Here is a 24,491-nt window from a genome sequence, read left to right on the forward strand (position 1 = left end):
TTAGTCGTATCTCTTGCCTACGACTCGCAGCCGACGATTCGCAGTGATACCGCTAACCCTTCGGCGCTTCAAAGTGCAATTAAATCGCTATAAAAAAGATCGACCACGGAGTTGAGCGCCGTCGAGGAACGCGCGCGTGCACTTGGGTGGGCTCGGTTACGGTCGCGGCGCAACTCCCAACGTGAGAGAGACATAATGTAAACGTTAAAAACGTCGGAGTCAATACAAACGTCGCGCACACATTTGGTCGGGATCTCAAAGAAATTTGACAGTCTTCCGAGAAAGTAATGCAAATTACGAAAGTGCACTTGTCGAAGGTGCCTCATATTGACGATTGATTATGTCCCTACGACAGAGATTTCCTGATTTTATCATATTCGCGCGGAACGGACTCGTCTCTCTCTCTCTCTCTCTCTCTCTCTTCTCCCTCCCTCCCTCCCACCCNCTCTCTCTCTCTCTCTCCCTCTCTTTCTCTCTCTTTCTCTCTCTCTTCCCTTCCCCTCCCTTATTCTTTCTCTCTTCACTTTATTATTGTAATTTCATATGTCTATCCGTTATTATGTTGTATTCAGTAGAATGTCCAAAATCTTCGAAAAACCGATAACGTTCACTCTCGCAACAATACATTTACTCTCGCTCTCTCTCATTCTCTCTCTTTCTCTCTCTCTCTCTCTCACTCGCTCACTAAATAACAAGTACTTAAACCCACGCGGCGGGCACGCGGGTGTTTAGTCTTTTTTTTTTGATAATTTCGCTTATCTACGCAATAGGCTCGTCACGGACTCCTCGCACGACTCGTCCTGCCGAGCCGCCGTCTGCGTTCCCCTAATCGCGAAGCGGGCTGTCCGCCGTTCTGCGTGACTTTCAAGTATCGACGTGGCCGTTGGTGAACGGAACGGCAGGGAACGAGACGCTGAGCCGCCTTCAGTTCGTCTTGTTCTTGCGATGATGGCGATGATGATGGGGGTGATGGTGTCTCAGTTGGGAGCGCGTCTCCTGCACGGCCGCTACCAAGGTGCGCACCGCCTCCTCGTGACCCTCGAAGCTGTCCGCTTTCTTGAGCTGGCCAAGGGACGACACCGCCCCAGCCTCGCCGGCGCGCTTGCTCTTGGGCCTCGGGAAGGTTTCCCAGGAACGCTGTTTCTGCACGAGAGACGACGTCGGTGTCGGTCCGATCAAAACGACCAGTGCTTTCCGGGGGTCCTGCGCGGGTTGCGCTGGTAGACCTACCGTCCCGTCGGCGATGCTCGATCGCCTGCTGTTGCCGGAGCCGGTGGTGCTCAGGCTGTCGCAGCTGGCGCGCCGGCGGCGCCTCGCGTCGGCCTTCTCGTCGGCGTAGAACACCTCCTCCGAGTCGCTCGCCGGATAGATCTTGCTGGGCTTCGGCATCGGCTGCTGCTCGTCCGCCGGTGCCGCGTGCACCTGCGCCTGCACGCGCTTCTTCGCCTCGCCCATGCTCGATGCTTCAGAGATTCGCTGGTACTCGCTCTCGTCTCCTGCGGGAAGCACGGACATCGTTTTAAGGGGGGGAAAGAGAGAGAGAGAGAGAGAGAGAAAGTGGCAGCCGTGTCAATGGCGGTCGCGTTGCTGAAAATTCGCTGAAGGGTGGTCGAGAGAGGGCAAGTGTGCTCTGTCTATATCGTTCTCGCTCCGATACATTTCTCAATGGCGTCGTCTCGATGTCGAGAATTATTAATAATTCGGGTGCGGTCGTGAAGTTTCCGAAAGGAAAAACCGTTTACCCCCGATTTTTCCCCCCGTGGATTCATTTAATTTCTCACCTTATTTGCGGGAAAAGAATGCGGCAAGTGTTTGTTTTTTTTTTTTGACCGAACGCACATGTGAATTTGTCCAAACGAATTTCTCCCCGTTGTGTGATGGAAAACCGAAGGGACCCGCGGGAAAACAGTTTTATTATCACTTTTTCCCGGAACTTGAGAAATTACGGATTCGGTCCACGCGTCGTGTCACCACGACGACGACGACGACGACGACGGTGAGAGACGTGTCGGAGCAGCCTCGAAGGCGGTGGATGTACGTGTTGCGCACCATCGTATATTTTTTATTACTCTGTATATGTATTTACACGTTGTACATGTACACAGTATATATACATAGAAGCGTGTGCGGCGGGCAGTGGAGTAAGTCGGAGGTGTTTGCCGCGTCGGCGCGACGTCGTATCGACGTCCGACGCCTCTACCTGAAAACTCGGGCCCGGGCTGTGTGTAATCGCTATTACTACTACCACTACGAAGGGCAGACCTGCGTGTGAGACCAGGTTGGATCAGCTCTCTCTGTTCGCTCTCGCGCGCGCGATCATCGTTTCTTACCGATGTGAGACGGCGGCTGCTGAGAATCGGCCCTCTCCGCCTGATCGAGCGCCTCGGCGGAGGTGTCGCCGGTGCCGCCCTTCAACGAGCGGTAGAGCGAGCGCATTTTGCTGCCGGACGAGTGTCCGGGCGGCGTTTTCGGCTTCGTGCTGTCCGGCGACTTCCGCGAGCGCCTGCTCTGGCTGCGGTCGCGACCGTCCTCCCGGCCCGGCGACTTCTTCCGATCCTCCTTCGTCCGCGCCTTCTCGATCAGCTGGCTGAGCACGCCCCTCTTCGTCGGGTCGGTCGACTTGGCCGTGCCGTACACCATGATGTTGCCGCTCGAGTCCAGGACGGCGCCGACGCCGCCGGACGGTGTGCGACATCGCGTCGGAATTTCCTTCGTTTCTACGGGAATGCGCGACGGTCGCGGGTGAACATACGCCTTGCGTTTAGAGAAAATCGAACGAAATTTTATCCAGCCGCATGTGGACAAGTATTTTGCTGGCGTAGCCGAATAAATACATCTATAATATATATATATATATATATATATATATATATAATAAATCATCTTAACAAATGTTTTTCCTGTCGAAACAAATCCTTCGGCACGTGACAGATTTGCCGGCAAAATACTTTCTCCGTCGCCGCTCACCCTTCATGTACAACGCGTTGTCAGCACTCGTGGCAGTGCTACGTGGGTGACGGTGATCCTTTGTCGGCGCCTGACCCGGCGGATGAGGTGGCTCCTGCATCTGCAGACGCGCCAGGTGGTCCAGGAGTGCCTGCAGATGCTGGTTGTCGGCCGCGTCCGACGCGGCCATGCTCACTTCCCCGGCGCCGACGCCCGTGGAGAACGACTTGACGAAAGGCTCTAGTTGTTGGGCGAGCGTCTGCAGCTTCTTCACCTCGCTCCTCAGCGACAGTATGTCGTTCATCTAGTGACGGATGACGGGGGGTGAGCTGGGCGAACACCGTGTAACAAAACCGACCGTCGGAACCCACCGGATACGCACCTGAGAATGAAAGATCTCCTTCTCTATGTGGATCCGGCACACCTGCTCCTCCCAGAGCGCGTCGAAGACGTTCCTAAGCCGTTCCAGCTCCATCTGATGATGCTCCAGTTGCTGTTCCAGCAAGCGGCAGTCCCTCGCCACGAGGTCGTAACGCGTGCCCAACGGCGGGGTGTTCGCCCTTCTCAAGAGCGCGACGTCCCGATGGAGCTCCCCGAGGCGCTCCTTCACCGTCATCAGCTGCTGACTGAGCTCCTTCAGCTGGGTATCGAAGGTCCGACAGTGATTGGAGAAGGGCCCGCCGTCGGTCCCGGTCTTCCCGGACGGTAGCCTCTGAGCAGTCTTGCTGCTCTGTTGGGGAAACGAATTCCTGACGCAAGGCGCGAACAGACTGGGCGGGTCTCACACAGATACAACGGCCGCTTTTCACAGCATATCAGTAACGCAACGCGTGCCTGAATCTCTCTCATCGACTACCACTGCATCTAGCGATCTAAAACGCAACTCTGATCCCGCTCTGAGGAGCGACTCGATCTCGCGCTCGATCTCTACTGCAAGGGGGACCTCGTCTCTACTCCGGCGCTAGCCAGCTACCAATCATATACAACGTACATAGTACAAGCCACATCATATGTATATATACATATCGAACAAGAGATTAACCTGTGAACGTGCCAACATACTTACGCGTGGGCGAGAAATGCGGTGAAAAGGAAAGTCGTAATGTGAAAGTAAAGAAGGCGATCATGGGGAGAACGAGGGACGGTATCTCCGCGCGCGATTCGTCGTACCTGAAGCACCTGCGGCTCCGGCTGGCCGATCGTGTGTGTCTGATCGTAGAGGGACTCCTTGACCGACGGCATCTGGCCTATGTAGGGCTGCAGGGCGCGCGCGAAGTCGTTTCTGTAATTCGTCTTGATGTGAGCCGCGAGCAGGGGCGGCCGCGACGGGTGGCCGAGCTGGGCGACGCGGCTCAGCCGCTCCAGCATCGGGTGGGCCAGCTCGAGGAACTGATATTTCGTCGCGCCGCTGGTGAAGGCGGTGCACAGCATCAGGTGCATCTGCAAGACGGGAAGCGCGCTACCCAGGGACAGCAGCTGCGTGCGGACCATCCGCTCTTTCGTCTCGAATTGACGCTGCAGCTCCGCGAGCACGGTGGCGTGCGTCTTCGTGATCGCCTCCTGCATCCCCTGGCAGAACGCGCTCAGCGCCCGCTTCTCCGACTCCAGGCTGTGCCGCAGCTCGTCCAGCTGGGACTTCAGCGCCAGCACGCCGTCCCGTATGCCCGCCTGGAGCTCGCATATGGAATTCACCGCCCGCTCCATCTTCTTCGACGTCTGCTGCCAGGCACTTTCTATGTCGACGCAGTGCACCCGCGCGTCCGCGGGCGTGTCGCGGAAGCATGTGGCGCACAGCATGCATTTGGCACTCTGGCTGTACATTATGTACTGTTCCCCGTGGCTGGGACACCGCCGCTGAGTGTCCTTGGCGCATTTGCTCATGTGCACCACCTCGTGGGAAGAGAACATCTTCGCCCGGTGGGTGTGCTCTCTGCAGTGGGTGCACAGCGCTTGTCCTGCAAGAGTACGGCGCTGCTTTCACCAACCGCACCGTGGAAACGCTTATGCTGGGTGTACCGGAACTCTGACCGACAAACTTGCACGAGATCCTGCGTTGGGGATGTGAGAGGGTCTTAGCAATGATATGCACGCGAAAGCTCGCTTCTTCACACGTATTCGTCTCAAGACGATGGATACGTAGAATAGACCGAGCGCTCTCATCGGAGGGCTGAAGCCGGCATTAAGTGAGAAAAGGCAACGGAGACGCTTTCCTCTGGTCTGATTGTGCAGTTTACGGGGAGGAGGAAGGGGGAGAAGCGAGACATGATTGTAAATGTAACGAAGCAGCAACTAGTGCACTACTTGTCGGCGGAGGAGTTCAGGTACCACCCTGCACCGCCCCTTAATTTCGAAGAACGTACCGCACGTCGTGCAGAAGAACATGGTTGACTTGTCACGCTTGTCGCAGTTGGCACACGGTGGATTCTCGGAGTTCGCCAGCTCTACCAATTGGCGTATCAGCTGATCGGGCGGTGGTAGTTGCGCACCTTCCTTCAGTTGCGTCTGCTGCCTGTGTCGGTTACAAAATTACACGTTAGGACGACGCGTCGTCGTACGATGAAGCGAGCGGCGGTGACGCGCGAGAGAGACGAGCGGTAAAAACGACAGCGAGACAATGCACGCTCGCCGAAGATGAAAGGAATCGGGCGGAGACAAAGTGTAAACAATGGACGAGGCGACGGAGGAGCCCCCGGGGGTAAGGTCGCGAGCGTTCGACTGATAGAAGGAATCGGTTATCTACCCGCAGATAGGGCAGGAGACCTTCCCGTCGATGTGAGGGCCGTGTATGCAGCGGGCACAGAAGGTGTGGAAGCAGGAGAGCAGGCAGGGCTCGTTGTAATATTCGTGGCAGACGCCGCAGGTGAGGGGATTCCTGGGTCCGCCGCCCGGCACGCCCGCCGTACCGTCGTCGCCGACCCCGTCGACCGCCGAGCTCGCCATCGTCCAGCCGCCTCGGCCGCCCTAGCCACCCTAACGCACCGGGGGAAAGCCGCTTTCACGACACCGCTCCTCCCTGTCGCCCCATACTCGCGGCCCCTCTGCAACAGAACGGACGGCGTATATACGCGACGCGAAGGAGCAGACGGCGATTAACGGCGGCGACGCGGGCTCCTCGACTAGCCGGACTACGCGGACCGACGTTCGGAAAGCGATGTTTACCCCTAGGACCGTTGGCCCGCCCGCCTGCCTGCCGCAGAGAGCGCGTCCCGACGAGAGGGTGGTTTATCGGCTCGCTCGGCCCGTCATTCTGACGTAGCGCGGTGACCAACCCCGTCTCTGCGCAACTGACGATCAGCACTGACGTCACCGAAGCACCCACCGATCTCACCCTCAGCGCCCCGCACGCTTGCACCCACACGACCACCGCGCCACGGAAGGGCTGCTCGTCTGACGATCGCCCGCTTTCACACACACACACACACACCTACCGTACCTAACGTGTACGTGAATGCGCGCTCGGGGATTCGCGCATGGCCGACCCGGCTCTCCCCGACGCTTTCATCCTCGCTCTCTCGCGCGCGCCTCCCTTTCCTACCTAACTCCGTCGCTCATTCCCACCCCGTTGCGCAACCAGCTCCCACGCGCGCGTGCACGTATTTACGTGTACACACACCGACGACGGGCGGAAAGTCGGGTATTGGTGCAGGAGAGGATGCAGGCGAACGGGGCCGTGGACGGGGCGGAGGACACCCTCGGTCTGAAACGCGGGTAGAGAGAGATAGAGAGATAGAGAGGGAGAGAGAAAAAAGCACATAAATCGCGTAATTCCTCGCTGAAGGCGGCGGCACTTTTTTTTCCCCTCCTTTTCACCGAGACACGGTTTCGCTCGGTGTCGTCGCGGTGTCGCCTCGTCCGTTTCTCTCGGAACCGGCCAAGACGGGGCGTCCCTCCGTCTTCTATTCTCCGCGGGGATCTCGCCGAAATAAACCATAGGCGGAATTAAGGTACACTGCGCATCGGGGACGAGCAGTTTTCGGGCCGTCGCATATCTTTCGATGCGCAACACTTTCGCGTGTGTCGGGAATTTGGCTGATTTCCACTCTCAAAGACGGCCGCCGCGTCTATCAGAGGCGTTTTTCTCTGATCTTTCGAGCACACCGGCAGCTTCCCTCTCGGAGAAACGGGAGGGGATTCTAGACGCTGCGAAAAATAAATAAGGCACGAGAGGGAGCGCGGGAATAATTCATCGGTTCAGCGGCCGGCGATTCGACGAATGTCGCGATCGAACGTTTCGAGTAAAACAGGATCATCGATCGCGCGCCGACCGCCGACCCTGTTTATCGAATTCGCCAGTCGAGCGCGTCTTAATTGTCACGGGATCGTCGTCGGCTGTTCTTTCCCCCCGGTTGGTCGAATTATGTGCCCATTGAGGCGAGGCACAGCCCGCTCGGGGGTAAACGGATCGCTGGGCGCCGATCCTACGGAATCCCCGGCGATCTCCCGCTCGGCACACAATGTACTTTTTAGCCTGACCCGGTGTGCCACCCGATCCCCGCTGCGGAGAGCAGCGGCCGCTCCACAAATGCATCGTTGCAGAATGGATCGCGCGCGATCGCGCGCGCGCTCTCTCTCTCTCTCTCTCTCCTCTCCTTTTCAGCATCGCGTCCGATCCCGTTTCCTACCCAAATCTCAATTATCCAATTAAAGAGACCCGATATTCTGCCGTCCACATGTCATTGCTCTTCGTTGATATTCCTCGTATCGTATTCCCCGGGATGCTGCGAAATTTCATAACCGCGTGTTAGTCGTAACGAGAAATAATTATAACCATGATTGTATCTTGTTTATGTCGAAAATGGTGAAAAATTTTTCTCTCTCTTTTTAAAAAAGGAAGAGAGAGAGAAGGAAAGAGGGAGGGAGAGAGAAATCCATTTTAATCCTGAAATTTTTGTGTTACTTTAACATGAAGAATTGTTAAAAAGTACACGAATGTATGTTATATTAATATATATACATATTCACCTTATTAACATTATTTTTTAACATATTCACCTTAAAGTATCACAGAAATTTCAGTTAACCATTTTTAACACAAAATCTTTCACTGCATAAGGTCGATTCGTGACGCGTCCATTGTTAGCGTCTCGCGTTCTAACCGGATGTATTTGCGGCTCCTTTCTCGCGCCTTGCCGCACACGCTGTATAACTGTATATACACGACACCGCCATTATCAGTGTCCCAGAAATCCATTAGATTTTCGATTAGTATGCTGGTTGAAAAACCAAGGAGGAAGTTGGAAAAACGCGAGTGAAGGCTGCTTTTGATTTGAGACCACGAAGTCTTATAACCGTGATAATCGTAACGAAAAATAATTATTAAGAAGACCCTTTTGTTTATATTGGAATTGATAAGAAGAAAAACTCTCTCTCTCTCTGTCAAGGGAATCCCAGTCGTCCTGTTTTGCCGCAAATTTATTAGTACACAATACCGCACAGTATAATATAGTAAAATAGTCGTCCGTTGGAAATTTGAAATTTACAGTTCGTGCAAATACATCCGGTTGGAGAGACTCTGATAATGGACGCGTGACGAATTGACCTGCGAAAACAGGTGACTTCCCATACCCCAAAGGATGTCCTAAAGATGTTCAAGATGTTCTAAGGACGTCCCCGAGACGTCCCTCGGATAAAACGTGTTGTATAGGTTTATTCGAGAAACAAATTTTATAATTTGTTAATTATAATTATAATTAATTTTCTCCGTTTTTTGAATAAAGTCAACCGTCTTCGTCTACATTAATGTGTGTATTATAATTATGCAAAAGGATTTCCTGGAATTAATTCTAAGTTCGCAGGAATTACAGACTTTCAGTCATTCATAATTCGTCGTGGAAGTTCGCTATTCATCGGTCACATAGGTCGAATCCCATTGGGTTTTTTTTTTTTTACCGAACTAGTGTACATTTAGGGAACTTAAAAAGACCCAGATGTACAGTTAAGACTTTCCGGAAGAAGAATGAAAACTAATAAAAAAAACTTGTGCAGCCAGCTCAGCAAAAAGAACAGAAAAAAAAAACAGACAAAACAAACCTATCGTCAGCGTCTCGCGCTTTTTGCACGAAATTACTTTTGTGCGAACTGTAAATTTCAAATTTTCAACGGACGACTATTGTACAGTTCGTGATTGGCCCGATCACTGCTAGAAAATGCTGATCACCCGGCGCATATTACCTACGGGCTAAATTTGCATATCTGTATTTCATATTGAGTAATTTTTACCTCTCATCAATTTCTCAGAAGCATCGATGCAGCGTAGCGCAATATGGCGACGCAGAAGCGCATCAATTCCTGGAAATACTCTTCCGGAAGGATTAACTCGATTATTTTGGCGTTAGCCCTCCTTTTAGATTCTTCGACCCTTCGAGGTACGCGTAGTTTAATGGCATCCCGTGACAAAAAGTTGCGCATGCGTAGGCGATACAGTTCAGCTCAGGTGTGTACATATTTCGTCACAGAATAGGGTATCATTAAGCACCCCCTGAAGAAGAAAAGCGGAAAATACGAACACCACACAGTCGTGGAAAAAGAAGAAGATTATTATTGACTATAGCAGAAAGAAAATAAAAAGAGTAGAAAAATAAGAGATAGAAATGAAACAAAATTGGATTACGCGTAGGACTCGAGGTAGGCCCTGCATTTTAATATACCCCATATTCTAAGCACGGGTATGGCTTGTCGATCACCTGACCTGTGTTGTGAGCGTACAAAATGCCATCTTGCGGAAAAGAACGCTTTCCCTCGCGCCATAATCGGCAGTCCACCTTTGTGTACTCTGCAGAGCAGCTCGGAGATACGAGGACAAGTGTTTGCACTTTCTTTTTCCATCACGTTCAACTGGAAAAATGCCGTCCCGTGGAGAAGATATCCTCAAAGGCTTTCAAGTGTACGTTTTTGATATTAATTTACTAACATTTCTATACTAATTTTATTCTTTTTCACGGCTTTTTTTCGAAACCCAGTGATGTGTTCAGTAATTTGTAGGTTAAGATTGAGCGTCGGAAATGGTTTAGGCCGGTATTCATAGTTCGATCTTTTGCTCAAGATTGTCAAAATTCAGTTTTTCATGCTCCATAGCCAAAGAAGAGATATGTGCAGCCTCTGAAAGTGAATTTAAAACGATAAATTTGACATGTTCGCAACAATGTACACAACAATATTGTAACGAGTATTTTTTCTTCATTCAAATTTCCAGTAATTGGATGAATTTGCGGGATGCTGACAACGGGAGAATTCTCTGGCAGGGTAATGAAGACTTGTAAGTAATCTTTTCCGTAGAAAATTTACAAGCGTTCTCTTCACACCAGATGCGATCTTAATCACGTGACACTTGTAATTCCAGATCAGTACCTGACGTAGAGCATGAGGCGAGAGTACCGAAGAAGATCCTGCGCTGTCGTGCGGTATCGAGGGAAATCAATTTCAGTTCTTCAGAACCGATGGAAAGGTTTCGTCTGGAGCAGAAAGTATTATTCAAGGGTCGTTGCTTGGAGGAGTGGTTCTTCGAGTTTGGATTCGTTATCCCCAACAGCACCAACACGTGGCAGAGTTTGATCCAAGCTGCACCGGAGAGTCAAATGATGCCAGCTAATGTATTGAAGTAAGTAAATTTTACGAGTGTTTCAAGTTTTTACAAAGAGATCTCACAAAATAAGTTGCATAGATACGTGAAAAATCAATAGTAAGGGGAATCAACTATTTTGTAGAGGGAAATTGTGAAAATTTCAATTATTGCAACACATCTCGCAGCCAGTAGGAAAGCGTATCTTTTGAGAATTATTGGAAAATTTTATCTGTTTTCTCTTCATGGAATTGAATCCTTTCTACAATTTAGTTCACATCTGTGTTTCTCCCCTGGTGAGATCTCCTCGCTTTAATCTCTCAGAAGCTGAGCTAATCGATTTAGAAAAATGAAAGATCAATATTATATATTCTAATAATAAGATTAAGAAATTGATAAATATTGGAGTTTAATTAGCTTAGCTTCTGAGAGGTACATTTATTAGGTGATTAGACACAAGCAAGCGCACATGTATACGCGCGTGTATTTTTTATTTATTTGTCTTTTTTACTTACGAACAGCGGCAACGTTGTGATAGAGACCAAGTTCTTCGACGACGATCTCTTGGTGTCTACCAGTCGAGTTCGTCTCTTCTACGTCTAAGGCTAAATATCTAAATCTCCGAACGGTCCTCATCTTCATGTATACACACATGCTGTATATAACGGGACCAATCACACAGCGTGCAAGATTGTATACAAAATTGAGAGAACACACATCGCCAAGTTCTCACGTGCGTTCAACTTTTTATCAAATAAGTCAATTTTTATGTCTTTTTTCTATATTACCTTTTACGTAATGTATTAAGTAAGAAGTCAACGATCTCATGATTCTATAATGATATACGCTCCGTTTCGATACGGTTCGCAAACTTTTTCCTCGCACGCAGTTTGGAACGCGGCCGATGATGATCCAATGAGAGAGCTTCTGGGAATCAACGGGAAAATAAGTCCCCTCAATGGGCCATCGGCTGCGTTTCAGACTGCATCGGGGAAAAGAGCGCTCGAACCGTTTCGGAACCGAGTATAGACACAGTTGTGTGTGAACTCGAGCACATCGTTACGAAATAATTGTTCTCGCATTTCGTTTGCGCGTACGGCCTATTATATATTTATTATGTAATAATAGAGATAGCGATATTTTTCACTGTTGGAGATACAAGGCGCACCTTGTTAACACGTGTATTTTATTTATTACGTACTTATTACTGGGCAAATGTAGAGGAGGTTTTTTGTACATATTGTGATACACTACACCACGAGCAATAAATTTTGCAAAGTTAAATCCCCTGCGTGCTTTATTCCGACGCTCCGTCAATTCAATTGTAACACGTTCCTGTAATAAACAATGTGTCCCTCATTGCAATTGTATATCTCACTTGTTACTTTGTACCCTCCTAACCGTGCGTACAGCCAACGAATCTTGCCGGGAGCCGTGCATCGCCGTGCACCAGCTGCGAGAAATCATAAAGCGTAGTGGTAAATCGCGAGAACTCGTCGGCGAGGAGCGTATATCCGCTGTCCGGAACGAGAGAGCGAGAGAGAGAGAGAGAGAGAGAGAAGGAAGCCCGCAACTTTTTTCGCCGAGCGCTATCGATTCGCGGTGTACAAGCAACACATTTTTTAGGCTTCACTACCCCCCTTGAGGGAGAGCTCACGGTAAGTACGCTCTGTCCCCTACCCTATCTACGTCGTGCAGGTGCAAGGAAAAAAAAAGCGAAGAAAACGGCGGAAGGAAACCGTCGTCGGAGTTGCCGCGTGCGCTCGGATGTAAAGCAAGTGTGTTCTCGTCGTCGTCGTGCGACTTGACATTCGTGCACCACGTGTGTCTCGTCGATTAATTGAATTATAACTCGTCCCATCGGCGATCGGTCGGCTCATCCTCGGCGGCACGCAGCATGAACCTGAACGAGGAGGACGAGAGCGGCAACGAGAGCAGTAGACAATTGTTCCTGGTCGGTGACGCGATACCGCGCGACCCGCTGGTGTCGGCCGGCGCGATCGTGGCGTCCGGTGTTCCCGACGACATCAGCCAGGGTGACGACCTGCAGTCGACTGCCTTGGCCGGCCTGATCGGTGCGCAATCCAGCTCCGTCTGCTTCCCGACGAAATTCAGTGAGTACGCAATACGGGCTGGCTGACTGACCGTGGTCGGGCCCGGAACCTGATTGATTTAATTAACCGCCTCTCTGTCTCTCTCTCTCCTCTCTTCCTGTCGACCCTGCCCGACACGCCCGGCTCTACCCCAAGTTGGGGTGGTGTTGCTCAATTAAGTTATTGCTAAATGCATTAAGCGGATAGCCGACCTTTTTTCTTAAATAGAGTTAGTGGTAATCAGTTTAACAGTTATGAAGCGTTTGCCGCCTGCGGGTGACGAAGCACTCTGCCAGGGTGTCACGTGTTGGACACTCTCTCTCTCTCTCTCTCTCTCGGGTGTCAGGGTGTCCACTGATGCATCGTTGACGTCTTTACAAACTAGCTGCCTAACGTCCTAGTTAGGCAGAGGTGAGGATGAGGACTGACGTCATTCGTCGCCGGGACAGTCCTGTCCATCTTGTCGGTCGGTCGGTCGGTCGAGTCGGATAAACAAGCTGTCTTCTCTTGCAGCGTACGACTTCTCGGCCAGCCCCGAGAGCGAGGAGAGACCGTCCTGCGTGATCGGCAAGAGGAAGCAGCGCAGGTACCGCACGACGTTCTCCAACTTCCAGCTGGAGGAGCTCGAGCGCGCCTTCCAGAAGACCCACTACCCCGACGTGTTCTTCCGCGAGGAGCTCGCTGTTCACATCCAATTGACGGAAGCTAGAGTACAAGTAATGTCTGCATGTCTCTCTCGTCGAATACACACACACACACACACACACACACACACATTGAAAAAGAAATTAGTCTCACATCAAGAATAATAAATCTTAAACAAAAATAAATTCTTAAATCAAGAATAGATATTCTCATATCTAAGTAAGAACATTATAATCTTCTCAGGAGATGTTCGGTCCATTTTTAGTCGATTGAATTTATATTGACGTAAAAGTATCACTTGAACTCAGTTTAAAAGACTAAAAATCTTCCAAGAATATTATATTCTTGTTCGTACCCACACATGCACACATACACACAATAATATCTATTCTCGCTCTAAGGCTATTTCCTTTCTGCGCACACATTCGACACATGCGGGATTTGTCTAATTGAAAGCGTTCGTGTGTGTGAGACTGTACTTTTGCTCTCGATGGGGGGGACAGGTCTGGTTTCAAAACAGAAGGGCGAAGTGGCGCAAGCAAGAGAAGCAGTGTAAGATCGCGACTCACATGACGCCGCACTTGCCGCCGTCAGACTGCCAGGAAATGCAGCAGCAGCAACACCAATCGCAGCAGGCGGATCACTTGCTGTTGGAGTCGCCGTGCAGTCCTCCTCCCATCTACCTCGGCATGGAGTGGACTGGCTTCTCCCCGTACAACACCGACAGCACATCCTCCCTTATCGCAAGCAACATGAACAAACCGTCGGAAGCGGAAGCCGACAACTCTCTGCTTGACCCGGAATTATTACAATTGAAACCGCCACGTTCCTAATAACGTTAAGAACAGAGATATATATATATATATATATATATATAGATATATATATATATATATATATCTGTATATATATATATATACACACACACACACACACACACACACACAGACCATGGCGCTAGGTTCCTCGGCGAAGTTACACGACGATTAACTAAACGTAGTCTAAAGTAAAAACTCATGCAATAACCGTAACTGAAAGATATCGTGAAGTGTGAGTTCATAGGATGTTTGGGAACTCGTGAACGGCGATATGTATTTTGAACGAAAAGGGACGTTGCGACTTGCACGTTTAACGTTTGGCATATATATATACAGAGAGAGAGAGAGAGAGAGAGAGAGAGAGAGAGAGAAAGAGAGAGAGAGAGAGAGAGAGAGACGTGTAACGTTATGTAATTTAAGAACAAGTGCGGCCTTACATTGCGAATATCGCGTGTGAATATGGTTGGTCGAGAAAACCAGTCTCGGAATGAAGAATGGTTATTTTGTAAAGAGAATATGTAGATACCAGGCTATCTCGGGGGAGAGAGAGAGAGAGAGAGAGTAGATCACCCGAAATATAAATTCCCCCGTTTCGGAGGACGCAACGAACTCGTATCGTGTAAAAATTACCCCGCCAAAACATGTTACTCCGATATAAAATAGTAACATCATCTTTATTCAGTGTGCATATATTACAAGTCAGTAAATCAACTAAGGTATTAATCGGTCCATCTAAAGAGCAAATAAGCGGTCTTTCTAAGATGCTCTTCCCGATCCTTCATCATGCCATTTTGAGATTCGTGGAACTTTCATTGACACGGAGTCTTATTATTATTATTATTATTGTTTGACTTTCTCCCTTTTCAGATTGATTATGTCGAAAAGGAAAATGCTGAATGGATCGCTGAATCGTAATTGATTTAATCACTTGGCCGATCGGAGCTTTGATATTTTTCTCAGCAAATTTGTCTTATGGGACGCATCTCTCGAGTGAAATAAATTAGTGACAGATGTTAGAAGGTTACGCGACATATGAATACTCGTCCGCGCTATTTGCCGTACGCTCAATGTATTGTTTATCTATAAGGGCTTCGATGCACTTCTTTATCATCCCGATAGAAGGTGCGAACGTGACTCTTGATTGACTCAGCACCTGAAATAACACCGTTAACAGGTTTAAATGCTGTGCCCCGGCGAGTCTACGTGCGACTCGCACTTGCAGTCAGCGGCGGGAAGATTGCGACACGACGCAATAAGAAGAAATAAGAGAAGACGAATCTTCAAATCGAAGTAAAATAAAAAAAGACCAATTTTAGATATGTCAGGTCTGCTTTCTGTTCCTTAATTAGCAACAATCATACAGCAATAGTTCACCGTTAGAATGAAACAAGTATACAACTTAGCCTCGAAGGAAAAAGGAACGAAGTTCCAATTGCCGTTCTAGTCAAGGAGCAGAAAGCAGGCCTGTTGCGAGACTCGTCGAAGAGAGGGAAGTGTCGCAGCCCATCCGGCACTGATTGTACGGACGAGGAAGAAACAACGATGAACTCACCTCCTGTACAAGTAAATTGTGTCTCAACAGCTTACGGCTCTTCATGATGCGAACTATCGCTGCTTGCAGGTACAATTTCCTATCGTCGTCCACGCTACGATGCGTGGCCTCCGCGTCATGCGGCGCGTCTCGCTGGATGGCACCGGTCACACGGAACTTGGTTCTCTTGTTGTAGTAATCGAAATTGAGCGTGAGGACGGTGTCTTCCTCGAGTTCGCCTTCCGTGGACTTGATGAGGATCTTGCAATCGACGAGGCTCGCGGCGTGCTTCACCAGCTGATCGTGCGACAGGCGCAGCGATGCGGCCGCCTCCCGGCACTGTATCGCGTCGCAGTGCTCGAACAGCAGCAGCAGCGCCATCTGATACGTCTGCACGGTTACCAGGTACGACTTCTTCAGGTAATTGAACTTCAGCTCGCCCTGGCACAGGTGGTGCAGCCACGTGAGCTTGCGCCCGCTGAACTGCGCGTGATAGAACGTTTCGAATGCCTGCACGGATTTCTCCAGCTGCTGCGGTACGTGAAACGGCCCCGGAGAGGGTGGCAAGCCGAGAGGCCAAGCGCCCGCTTGCAAAACGTATACCACGAAACCGATGCCCAACTGATTCTCCCGATCACCCTCGCGCAAGGTAGTCGTGAACTTCGCGTTCAGGTCCGTCGACACGGACATGTCGGTGAACATGCGATGCAGTTTGTTCGTGAACTCGTAGCCGCACGCCTGCTTCAGCCGGTCGATCATCACCTCCTCGGCGTCCATCGACTGTGACTGCTGGTGTATCAACCGTTTCGCCAACATACGCGCGTAGAACTTCTGGAACACGTCCTTGTCGTCCACGTATTTGAACACGGTGATGGAGCGGGCCAACTTCTCCTCGATCTCGCTCTCGGAGGCAGCCTTGGCCGACTTCTTCAGCAGAGAATCGCAATACTTCGCCAACTGAATAAAAACGCACACCGTTATTATCGATATTACTGATAAAGGGAGAAAGAGAGAGGCATCGTGCCGTGTAGGAAATAATTATCGCTCGCTTTTGGCGAATGAAAATTTAATTGCTAGCGAATTTACCAATTCGGGTGCTCGCGCTGGTTGCCTCGGCACAGGCCTGTAATTTACGACTGCAGAACAAGCCTTGTCAAGCGCGCCGACGAAACTCTGATCCGCTTTGAACACATCTTTGATCAATTCTGAATACTTAGAATGTACGTCCAGTATGCTCTCCACAAATTGCGTATATACCTGGAATCACAGAGTTACGGATGTTTTCACACACACATACATCACCGCGCAAGTCGCTTACATTTTCCCCCTGCAAAGGCCCGATTGCCTGTAATCCCTGCTGCGTGATGTGTTGAGTGAGTTTTTGTACAAGTGGACTTAAACCCGACGGCAGGGGCTTCAGCAGAGGATACAGAAGGGACAAGTCTCGCCTGCGCTCGTTCTCTATCATGATCTTCGCTTCCGTGTGCAGCCAACTGGCTTGCGCGTTCACCATCTTGTCCTCGCAGCACGCTCTCACCTGAAAAGCACATCGTTATCGTATCACCTCGAGTTGCCTCGACTAGTCACGACCGGGGCGAGGAACGTACTTTCGGCACGGAACTCGAATGAAGGTACTTGTGGGCGCGCAGCTCCTCTTGGCTGAGCCTCCACGTGACTCGTTCCATGTAACGTGTGACGTCCAACTGCTGAAGCAATTCCCACGCTTCTCTCGAATAAAACTCGCCGCTCGCTTCCAAAAAGGGACCCTCGAAAATTTCTTGATACATCTGAACACCGGGGAAAACGGGACTTCAGTTTAGCGAACGCGTTCACGCGCGGGGTTAACAGGGAGTAAGCGACGAACGGAATACAAAAAAAGCGTATAATCGGGAATATGCGAAATTATATATATATATTACATCTAATTGTCCTTTCAACTTGTATTCTTCTACTCGCACGAAGCTTTGTATAACACCGCATATCACGTCGGTGGTGGCAGGCTGTGCTTCCCCGTTTCTGTCCGCCTGGATGCTCTCGAGTAACAGGGAAACGAGCGAACTCCTGAGCGGGCTTATCATCTTCCTCTTCCAGATGTCCAGACCGAGTTCGCCGATCTCCATCTGCTCCTGGTAGTCGACCGCCATGGAGGAAGACGTGCCGTAGATGAGCTCGGCCTCCGAGAGCTTCTGCTTCTTGATGTGCTGCTGATTGAGGTATAGATACAAGCGGTGTAAGTAGTTGATGCCTTGCGAATACTCGGTCCAGGCCCGGTGGTACGCCTGCAGCAGATCCGACTCGCCATGGGCGCGGACCTCTGTCAATAACTGGAAGACATGGTTGTCCAGAAACCTCTTTGTCTCGTTGTACAAACGGTCCGCCAGTGGTTCCGGATATGCGACGCACAAGGAATAGACGTCACTGCAATCACAATCGAATCACGCGCGCAATGGGTCTCTTCCCGTCAATTAAACAATATACAACGAGAGGCATTGAAGATGCCCCATCCGGAAGGATCGGGCTGACACACTCGGGAAACTGAGAGACAGGGGACGCAAGGACCGAGTGGCCCCAGGTCATTGGCGAAGCAGCCATGGGTTCGTACAGGACGGCTCAAATGTACTACTGAGGACGAGAAGAATGCGTCCTGTGACTCTGAATCCGATCGGGCAGATCCTCCTAGGTGGGGCATTTTCATTGGTCCGAGGAAACGGTATTCATAGTCGGGTCTTATACTTAAGATCGTTTTAAGTAAACATCTTCAGATGTTTCACGGTCAATGAAATGAGCCATACAGTATCTGAAGATAAACTAAAGATAAACTAAAGATGGTTTTAGATATAAGATCTGACTATGAATGCGGGCCTCGGTGTTCCTGTGCTCCGATATTCATTGTCCGTACCGAGAATCTATAGTATAGATCATATAGCGTACATAACACGAACTATAGATTTCCAGCAGTGAATATCGAAACACACAGCCCGTGCGATCGGGCGAATGATTCGGCTCGTATACCTAAATCTGTCATTCCATGTGGCTCGTGAGACATTTGCTAACGTTATTACTCCCTTTACGGTCTCTTGCAGTACATCCCAGGTCTGAGTGAAGTCTACCTTCTTGGGTTTCAGTGACATTCTTCCCCTGGATCCGCGCACACACTGCCAATGGATTCGATCTCAGCGTGACCGCCTGATTCTGCGAGTTTCCTAACACCACGAAACCTGCAAGGTGACACCACTGTGAGACCAACAGTTCAATTGACACACGTGAGGAAGTGAGCTTGAGTGTATTCGCGAAATTCGACCGGCTGGGAAAATATCGAGGAATATTCCAATTCCGAACAGACAGAGTGAGAGAGAGAAAGCGAGAAAGAGAGAGATAGAGAGAGAAAGAGAGGCAAGTTCCGAGAATAATCTTCACCGAAAGCGCCGGCAGAGAGAGAGAGAGAAAGAGAAAGAGTTTACAGGGCTTTGTTCGTTCGCGGATGTTTTGTACATCATCGGTTTAAAAATAACATAAAAGTAAAATACACGCGCGCGAGTTTCATGGCCGCTCTAATTTTCCCCACCGGTGCAGCCCGCACTCTGTGCGCGAATTTACATAGAAAGGGGACGCTCTCTCTCATTCTATCTCTGCACGCGCGCGCGAGAGAAAGAGAGAGAGAACACAGGCCCGATCGCGATCTTGCTCCGGATCTCGTGAACCCGCGACGACGAACTCGTCGCTGCCAACGGCAGCAGCAGCCGTTCGCTCAGCCGTTCAAAATCGCGCATCGGCTTAATGGCGCACGCGAGTTTTGCCGCTGCGAGACGGTGAAAGTGCGTGCGTGCCGAGCGACGTTCGACGCGCTCTCTCATCACGCGCTTAACCCGCGCTATATCGGCTATTGCGAAATATCGATTAGAACGCATAGCGAGTTATTCTCGACGATAGCCGACGACGTTGGACAACGATGACGGAGTTACCGTCGTCACATGAGGGAGGCACGCACTTGATCTGGCGCGTGTCTCGTAGCCGCTATCAGCACCACACAGCTGACTACTCGTTGGCTGATTGACTGGCTCGCTCGCTCTTTCTCTCTCTCACACACACACACACACACCGAGCGAGTGACTCCATCGTATGCGCCAGATGGTCGTGCTGAGAAAACCACTAACCAAAAAGTCACGCACGGGAGAACCCGGATCGTTGCCGCCGATGGCTGCTGAGCCCGCCGTGGGGGCTGCGAGCGCAGGAGGTCAGAACCGTAGATCGCCGATCGTACTCCTCAGCCACCGCAATGACGAACCGTACTGGGCCGATTATTTTTGGGGCGGGGGCGCGAGTCATTCCCTGCTGCGGGATGCATGACACTCGCCGCGATGACTCGCCGCGATCGAACGCATTTTTCGCAGTCACCGTCGCCCGTCCGTCCGTCCGTTCCGTGTTCTCCGGCCGCTGTTCCGCTGCTCCTCGTCCGCTGTCACACTGGCCGTTGTACCGCAATTTACCAGCGGGAGCACAACAACGCGATCACCTTCTTCCTCCTCTTCCTCTTCCCGTTCTTCTCCTGCGCTCCTCCTCGCCGACCCTTTCTCTTCCCTGGCGCGGCACGACGTGTCTCCCTCTCTCTCTGTCGCACTCCCTCGAACGCGCAATTCTCTCGCCGTCTCGACTCGCGGAATCCTCAATAACATTGCACGGCCATGTTTCGCGACTTTTTTTGCGCCTTTCCCCGAGCGGCGTGCCAGCGAACGCGCAACTTTTGCAGCGCCGGAGACATCTGCGGGCGCGCCCGCTGAAACTGAGCGCGTCGCGCTCCCGTGGAAGCGAGAGAGAAAGAGAGAGATGGAAAAAGAGAGAGAGAAAGAGGGACGAATTGTGCCCGTTTCTACTTTCATCATGAGGTGCGTTCGGAAGTCTGTTCCTTTTAGCCGAGCTAGTCGAAAAGTTTACGTACGTATTGAAGTGTACGTGTGAGATTCTTGCGCTTCACTGCTCTGATGGGAATATTTTGCTGAAATACTCTCTCAATTGACCCCATTTCATTAATATACACGGTTTTCAATTTAACTCGATAAATTTCACGTTAATATTAAAAAAATTTTTTACTACTCTTTCTCAATATTTCATAACGTTATATTGAATTTCATGATAGAAAAATGATGATTTACTTTCAAATATTTATCGTTATATATTTCAGTAATTTTTTAGTAACTTTTACTGTTCATCAAGTTCATAGTATCTGCACTCAAATGTAAAGAAAATTAAAATATACCGTTGAAATTCACCGAATTTAACTGGCAATGTGCATTGACAGAACGATAATGAAATATGGTCGATTGAAAGGAAATTTCAGTAAGATTTTCAGCATAACATTTCCATCAGGGTGTAGATTTCTTGAACTAAGTGCAGCCAATTCAACTAAAACGGACAGATCAGTTATGAGTGCTTTCCATCAAGGAACACAGCGTTATATATTATAGAAAACTATGTTATTAATTACACGTTATCTTAGAAGATAACTCATATAACGTATACCCAATAAAATAACTTTGTGTTTAAGCTATATAACACCGTTGATCTGTTCTTTTTAACTGCACCGCTGAACTGGTGCAATAAGTTGAAGTGAGAAAGCACATACTTATCTCACTTCAACTTATTACATTCAGTGCAGCGGTGCCACTAAAAGGAACGGACCACGTGTGTTTCACTTGTTAGAAAGCACCCTAATTTATTGAATACGAGGTGCGTTGGAAAACTCGTCGAGAAAAACATTGCGACCTTTTTGTGACTAACTGTACGTGGAACTGTGACTTTTTGATACTCCTTTCTTACTAGACGCTCTCTCGAGCGTATTTATCTGATTTATCCCGTTGACGTAGCCGAGCAAGCGACGACCGCGCTTCTGCGTCACCGCATCATTCGTGTTCGTGACTCGCACTTCGAGGTGTTGCTTCGAGGCGTCGCGCTGTTGTGCGATCGGCGGTAAACGGTTTCCCCCCTATTGTGAATTGTTGGATACCTGCTGCGAAAGAATGGTGCGTATTGTCCCGTTAAATGTTACTCCCGTGTTATCTTATCGCTCCGAAGAAAGAAGCCTGTTTTTCTTCGTCACCTGCGGTATGTCACCTTGAGAGGCAACGGGAGACCCCGCAAGGGTTATGTTGTTTTCAACCATACGAATGACATTGCACGTTTCACAATAACCGTTTGTGACAGATGTGCGAGAACACGATCGAAAAGCGAACAATTCGGTATTGTTGCGCCTTCGTATATGTACCACCGTACACCGTGTATCACTCCTTTCTTTCAGAGTATTCTCGCGTACAACGGTGGTGCTGTGATAGCCATGAAGGGTAAGGAGTGCGTGGCTATAGCGGCGGATCGCAGGTTCGGCATACAAGCGCAGACGATCATGTGCGACTTCCAGAAGATCTACGAGATGGGACCGCATCTGTACGTCAGTCTGCCCGGACTAGCCAGCGACACCCAGACTGTCATGGAGAGGCTACGCTTCCGCTTAAATCTTTACGAACTGAAGGAGAACAGGAAGATCCATCCGAAGACCTTCACCGCGATGATCTCGAATCTCCTCTACGAGAGGAGATTTGGCCCGTACTTTGTAGAGCCCATCGTGGCTGGCTTGGATCCGGTGACGTTCGAACCGTTCATCTGTAACATGGATCTGATCGGATCCAGGAACATCGCCGAGGACTTTGTCGTAGGCGGCACGTGTACCGAGCAGCTTTACGGTATGTGCGAGTCGCTTTACGAACCGAACTTGGGGCCAGAGGATCTCTTCGAAACCGTCAGCCAGGCTTTGGTCAATGCGTTCGACAGAGACGCGATATCTGGATGGGGCGCTGTTGTCCATATTATGTGAGTGTGATAAGTCGAATGATGGTAACGTGATTTCCGAGTGTTCGAATTAGCACGAATTATACGTATCAAATGGCATGTTTGGCTTTCAGAGAGAAGGATAAGGTGACAAAAAGAACCATCAAGACGCGAATGGATTAAATGCAATTTACTTTTTATATCGATACGTCATGAAACTTTTTCAATTATTGTTGTAATTAAGGCTAATAAAATAATAAGTCTAATAAAGTAATTTATCGTGAGCCAGTAAGAGCGCGCCGGCAGTTGTAGCGCGATTGCACTACAACTTCGGTGCATCATATTTAGTCGTTACTTTCTTTATTTTTGTTATATCTTCCATCGTTTTATAACTATTCGGTATCTAATGAATTATATAGATTATCGTATAGAAAAGAAATTTTGTTTGAATAGTAAATTTATGAAATGTTCCTTTGATGCGCCATTGAAAATACGGCACTGAGCGCTCGAACCTTTTGAAACGCTCTGCTGCTGAATAGGTTCGAGTCTTGGCTATGACGTTGACTTTTAGTTGCAAAGCCTCCGCTACGAGTCCCCACTATCTCTTCAACGGAGATCGAGTTGTAAGCTCAATAATAAGTCAAGAAATCTTTTCGAGTAGTACTACTCAACGACCGGTCGGGCGAACCTTCATTTTCAGGCGATTCAACAGCGGATCGAACAAACATTTTATTCTTCAACAACGCAATCGAATAGCAGATCGAATTGACGATGAAGTAAAATAAAAGGAATTTCTCTTTGTTTACTTCTAAATGAAAGAAAACGAAAAACGCGTGTAACGACGGTGTCGTCATCTGAGATTGCTGTACAAGTCGAGGTAACTCGAGTGGTTCTTTAAAAACATGGGTTTTTGAGAATTGTTCTGCGCTGTTTAACAGCAAGTGTATCGAATGAATCGTCAGGATGTCGATCAATACGTTATATGCTGCATTTCGGAAACTTGCCGTCGACAGAATAGGTGAGTATTATCTAGCGATTAGCACTTACATAATTAACCATGGGACTGAATCATAACCTGATTTAACCTTACTACGTACGTCTCTCCCGCACAAAGATGAATAAAGACGTATGAAATTGTCGTTACGATTGTTGGTACGAAGTGTCAGTTGTCTGAGTATTTGCGTGTTGAAAACATTCGTGCGATATTCCAGGTGCTGCCGCTGCTACTGCCACTGCGAGGTACTACTCAACGCAGCAGATAAACCTTGATGTCTCCCGTTTCATGCACAATGTGCCATCCAGCGCGGTGCCGGTACATGATATCAAGTTCAAACCTGGAACCCTCAGTATAGATTTTGGCATACCGACCAGACGATCGGTACCAAGTATAATCGAAATGCCTGTCGCAAGGATCCCTCCGCTGCGAGAACCCACCAAAAGCTTGCCGCTGGAATACGACTCTCCTCTGCCGCAAACGTCTGTAGATCTACCAACGATTGGCGGTAATTTCGAGAAGCAGGCGGTTCGCATGATAGTGATCAGACGCAAAAAAATGAAGAAGCACAAGCGAAGGAAGTTGCGCAAGAAGATGAAGTTCGTGTGGGCGAGGATGAGACAGAGACGAAACGTGGAGAAGATAAAGAGGTTTAATAACGAGATGATTGCTAAGATCAAGATGGCCCAGGCCTTTGACGCGAAAAAGTACGTTCAAGGGAGACTCGATATCTTGAACAAGGAAAGGATACCGCGGACTTTCAGGGGCGAGATCCTGCCTCTGGAGATGATCAAGAAGTTAAGGGACGAGAAACAGGCCAAAAAAGATGCGAGACTTAACAAGCCTATTTTAAAGCTGTAGCTCTCGATTTATGTATAAACCACAGTAATCAGTAAAAATATCAAAGTATCACAATAAAATTTTACTCTTGTGATAATTGCATGCGCGTGTCTTTTCTCTCTGTGCAACGCATACACAAGGAGATTAAAGTGATTCGGTATCTGGGAAGAGGTTGGGTGATTCGAGGAAAATAAAAACCAGCTTGAACGAGCAGTATACGATTTACTTTCTCTCTCTCTCTCTCTCTCTC

At 49.3% G+C, this 24,491-nt stretch overlaps 6 protein-coding genes across 12 annotated transcripts; 4 read left to right on the plus strand and 2 right to left on the minus strand.

The window, feature by feature from the left end:
• Positions 1-465: 465 nt before the first annotated feature.
• Positions 466-6,177, minus strand: LOC106743012 (RING finger protein 207-like). 4 transcript variants are annotated; one of them, XM_014616461.1, is made up of 9 exons: positions 6,106-6,177; positions 5,687-5,984; positions 5,307-5,455; positions 4,117-4,901; positions 3,329-3,676; positions 2,968-3,250; positions 2,331-2,717; positions 1,231-1,496; positions 466-1,143 (listed from the first exon to the last, which is right to left on the minus strand). In XM_014616461.1, exons 2-9 carry the CDS (start codon positions 5,884-5,886, stop codon positions 925-927), a joined length of 2,637 nt encoding a protein of 878 aa, XP_014471947.1. In that variant the 5' UTR covers positions 5,887-5,984; positions 6,106-6,177; the 3' UTR covers positions 466-924. The 4 variants fall into 4 exon arrangements, with proteins under 4 accessions (XP_014471947.1, XP_014471948.1, XP_014471945.1 ...); XM_014616462.1 differs by having other exon boundaries at positions 466-1,496; positions 5,850-5,984; XM_014616459.1 differs by having other exon boundaries at positions 466-1,496.
• A 3,508-nt stretch (positions 6,178-9,685) lies between these two features.
• On the plus strand, positions 9,686-11,769 carry LOC106743015 (retinal rod rhodopsin-sensitive cGMP 3',5'-cyclic phosphodiesterase subunit delta). Its single transcript, XM_014616467.1, has 4 exons — positions 9,686-9,829; positions 10,139-10,201; positions 10,286-10,543; positions 11,026-11,769. Exons 1-4 carry the CDS (start codon positions 9,789-9,791, stop codon positions 11,105-11,107), a joined length of 444 nt encoding a protein of 147 aa, XP_014471953.1. The 5' UTR covers positions 9,686-9,788; the 3' UTR covers positions 11,108-11,769.
• A 145-nt stretch (positions 11,770-11,914) lies between these two features.
• LOC106743014 (homeobox protein ARX-like) lies at positions 11,915-14,133 on the plus strand. 2 transcript variants are annotated; one of them, XM_014616466.1, is made up of 3 exons: positions 11,915-12,618; positions 13,111-13,313; positions 13,746-14,133. In XM_014616466.1, exons 1-3 carry the CDS (start codon positions 12,402-12,404, stop codon positions 14,073-14,075), a joined length of 750 nt encoding a protein of 249 aa, XP_014471952.1. In that variant the 5' UTR covers positions 11,915-12,401; the 3' UTR covers positions 14,076-14,133. The 2 variants fall into 2 exon arrangements, 1 of the variants encoding a protein (XP_014471952.1); XR_001374309.1 differs by lacking the exon at positions 13,746-14,133 and having other exon boundaries at positions 12,538-13,008; positions 13,111-13,202.
• A 582-nt stretch (positions 14,134-14,715) lies between these two features.
• On the minus strand, positions 14,716-20,370 carry LOC106743013 (cullin-2). 2 transcript variants are annotated; one of them, XM_014616464.1, is made up of 8 exons: positions 19,746-20,370; positions 18,604-18,809; positions 17,511-18,009; positions 17,199-17,378; positions 16,910-17,128; positions 16,678-16,848; positions 15,613-16,548; positions 14,716-15,213 (listed from the first exon to the last, which is right to left on the minus strand). In XM_014616464.1, exons 2-8 carry the CDS (start codon positions 18,720-18,722, stop codon positions 15,082-15,084), a joined length of 2,256 nt encoding a protein of 751 aa, XP_014471950.1. In that variant the 5' UTR covers positions 18,723-18,809; positions 19,746-20,370; the 3' UTR covers positions 14,716-15,081. The 2 variants fall into 2 exon arrangements, with proteins under 2 accessions (XP_014471950.1, XP_014471951.1); XM_014616465.1 differs by lacking the exon at positions 19,746-20,370 and adding an exon at positions 19,580-19,688.
• Positions 20,371-21,308: 938 nt separating this feature from the next.
• On the plus strand, positions 21,309-22,691 carry LOC106742994 (proteasome subunit beta type-3). Of its 2 annotated transcripts, none has more exons than XM_014616414.1 (3): positions 21,309-21,608; positions 21,884-22,449; positions 22,542-22,691. In XM_014616414.1, the coding sequence occupies exons 1-3, from the start codon at positions 21,606-21,608 to the stop codon at positions 22,588-22,590; spliced, it is 618 nt and encodes a 205-aa protein (XP_014471900.1). In that variant the 5' UTR covers positions 21,309-21,605; the 3' UTR covers positions 22,591-22,691. The 2 variants fall into 2 exon arrangements, with proteins under 2 accessions (XP_014471900.1, XP_014471899.1); XM_014616413.1 differs by having other exon boundaries at positions 21,602-21,690.
• Positions 22,692-23,033: 342 nt separating this feature from the next.
• Positions 23,034-24,466, plus strand: LOC106742997. The gene is made up of 2 exons (XM_014616420.1): positions 23,034-23,425; positions 23,619-24,466. Exons 1-2 carry the CDS (start codon positions 23,371-23,373, stop codon positions 24,260-24,262), a joined length of 699 nt encoding a protein of 232 aa, XP_014471906.1. The 5' UTR covers positions 23,034-23,370; the 3' UTR covers positions 24,263-24,466.
• The last annotated feature ends 25 nt before the right edge of the window (positions 24,467-24,491 follow it).

This window comes from Dinoponera quadriceps, unplaced genomic scaffold (genome assembly GCF_001313825.1).
Source record: "Dinoponera quadriceps isolate SergipeBrazil2010 unplaced genomic scaffold, ASM131382v1 scaffold880, whole genome shotgun sequence".
In the NCBI taxonomy this organism is placed as follows: domain Eukaryota; kingdom Metazoa; phylum Arthropoda; class Insecta; order Hymenoptera; family Formicidae; genus Dinoponera; species Dinoponera quadriceps.

Bases quoted from the DNA above. Each gene is read 5' to 3' on its own strand.
- LOC106743012 (XM_014616459.1), bottom strand. From the start codon at position 5,886: ATGGCGAGCTCGGCGGTCGACGGGGTCGGCGACGACGGTACGGCGGGC. The intron at 2,718-2,967 runs GTGAGCGGCGAC...GCATTCCCGTAG, and splicing joins CAACGCGTTGTACATGAAGG to AAACGAAGGAAATTCCGACG. The intron at 1,497-2,330 runs GTAAGAAACGAT...TGCTTCCCGCAG, and splicing joins GCAGCCGCCGTCTCACATCG to GAGACGAGAGCGAGTACCAG.
- LOC106743015 (XM_014616467.1), top strand. From the start codon at position 9,789: ATGCCGTCCCGTGGAGAAGATATCCTCAAAGGCTTTCAAGT. The intron at 10,202-10,285 runs GTAAGTAATCTT...TTGTAATTCCAG, and splicing joins TGGCAGGGTAATGAAGACTT to ATCAGTACCTGACGTAGAGC. The intron at 10,544-11,025 runs GTAAGTAAATTT...ACTTACGAACAG, and splicing joins ATGCCAGCTAATGTATTGAA to CGGCAACGTTGTGATAGAGA.
- LOC106743014 (XM_014616466.1), top strand. From the start codon at position 12,402: ATGAACCTGAACGAGGAGGACGAGAGCGGCAACGAGAGCAGTAGACAA. The intron at 12,619-13,110 runs GTGAGTACGCAA...CTTCTCTTGCAG, and splicing joins CTGCTTCCCGACGAAATTCA to CGTACGACTTCTCGGCCAGC. The intron at 13,314-13,745 runs GTAATGTCTGCA...TGGGGGGGACAG, and splicing joins TGACGGAAGCTAGAGTACAA to GTCTGGTTTCAAAACAGAAG.
- LOC106743013 (XM_014616464.1), bottom strand. From the start codon at position 18,722: ATGTCACTGAAACCCAAGAAGGTAGACTTCACTCAGACCTGGGATGTA. The intron at 17,379-17,510 runs GTAATATATATA...CCCGGTGTTCAG, and splicing joins AGTTGAAAGGACAATTAGAT to ATGTATCAAGAAATTTTCGA. The intron at 16,849-16,909 runs GTAAGCGACTTG...CTGTGATTCCAG, and splicing joins GGCCTTTGCAGGGGGAAAAT to GTATATACGCAATTTGTGGA.
- LOC106742994 (XM_014616413.1), top strand. From the start codon at position 21,628: ATGTTACTCCCGTGTTATCTTATCGCTCCGAAGAAAGAAGCCTGTTTT. The intron at 21,691-21,883 runs GTATGTCACCTT...CCTTTCTTTCAG, and splicing joins GTTTTTCTTCGTCACCTGCG to AGTATTCTCGCGTACAACGG. The intron at 22,450-22,541 runs GTGAGTGTGATA...TTTGGCTTTCAG, and splicing joins GGCGCTGTTGTCCATATTAT to AGAGAAGGATAAGGTGACAA.
- LOC106742997 (XM_014616420.1), top strand. From the start codon at position 23,371: ATGTCGATCAATACGTTATATGCTGCATTTCGGAAACTTGCCGTCGAC. The intron at 23,426-23,618 runs GTGAGTATTATC...GCGATATTCCAG, and splicing joins ACTTGCCGTCGACAGAATAG to GTGCTGCCGCTGCTACTGCC.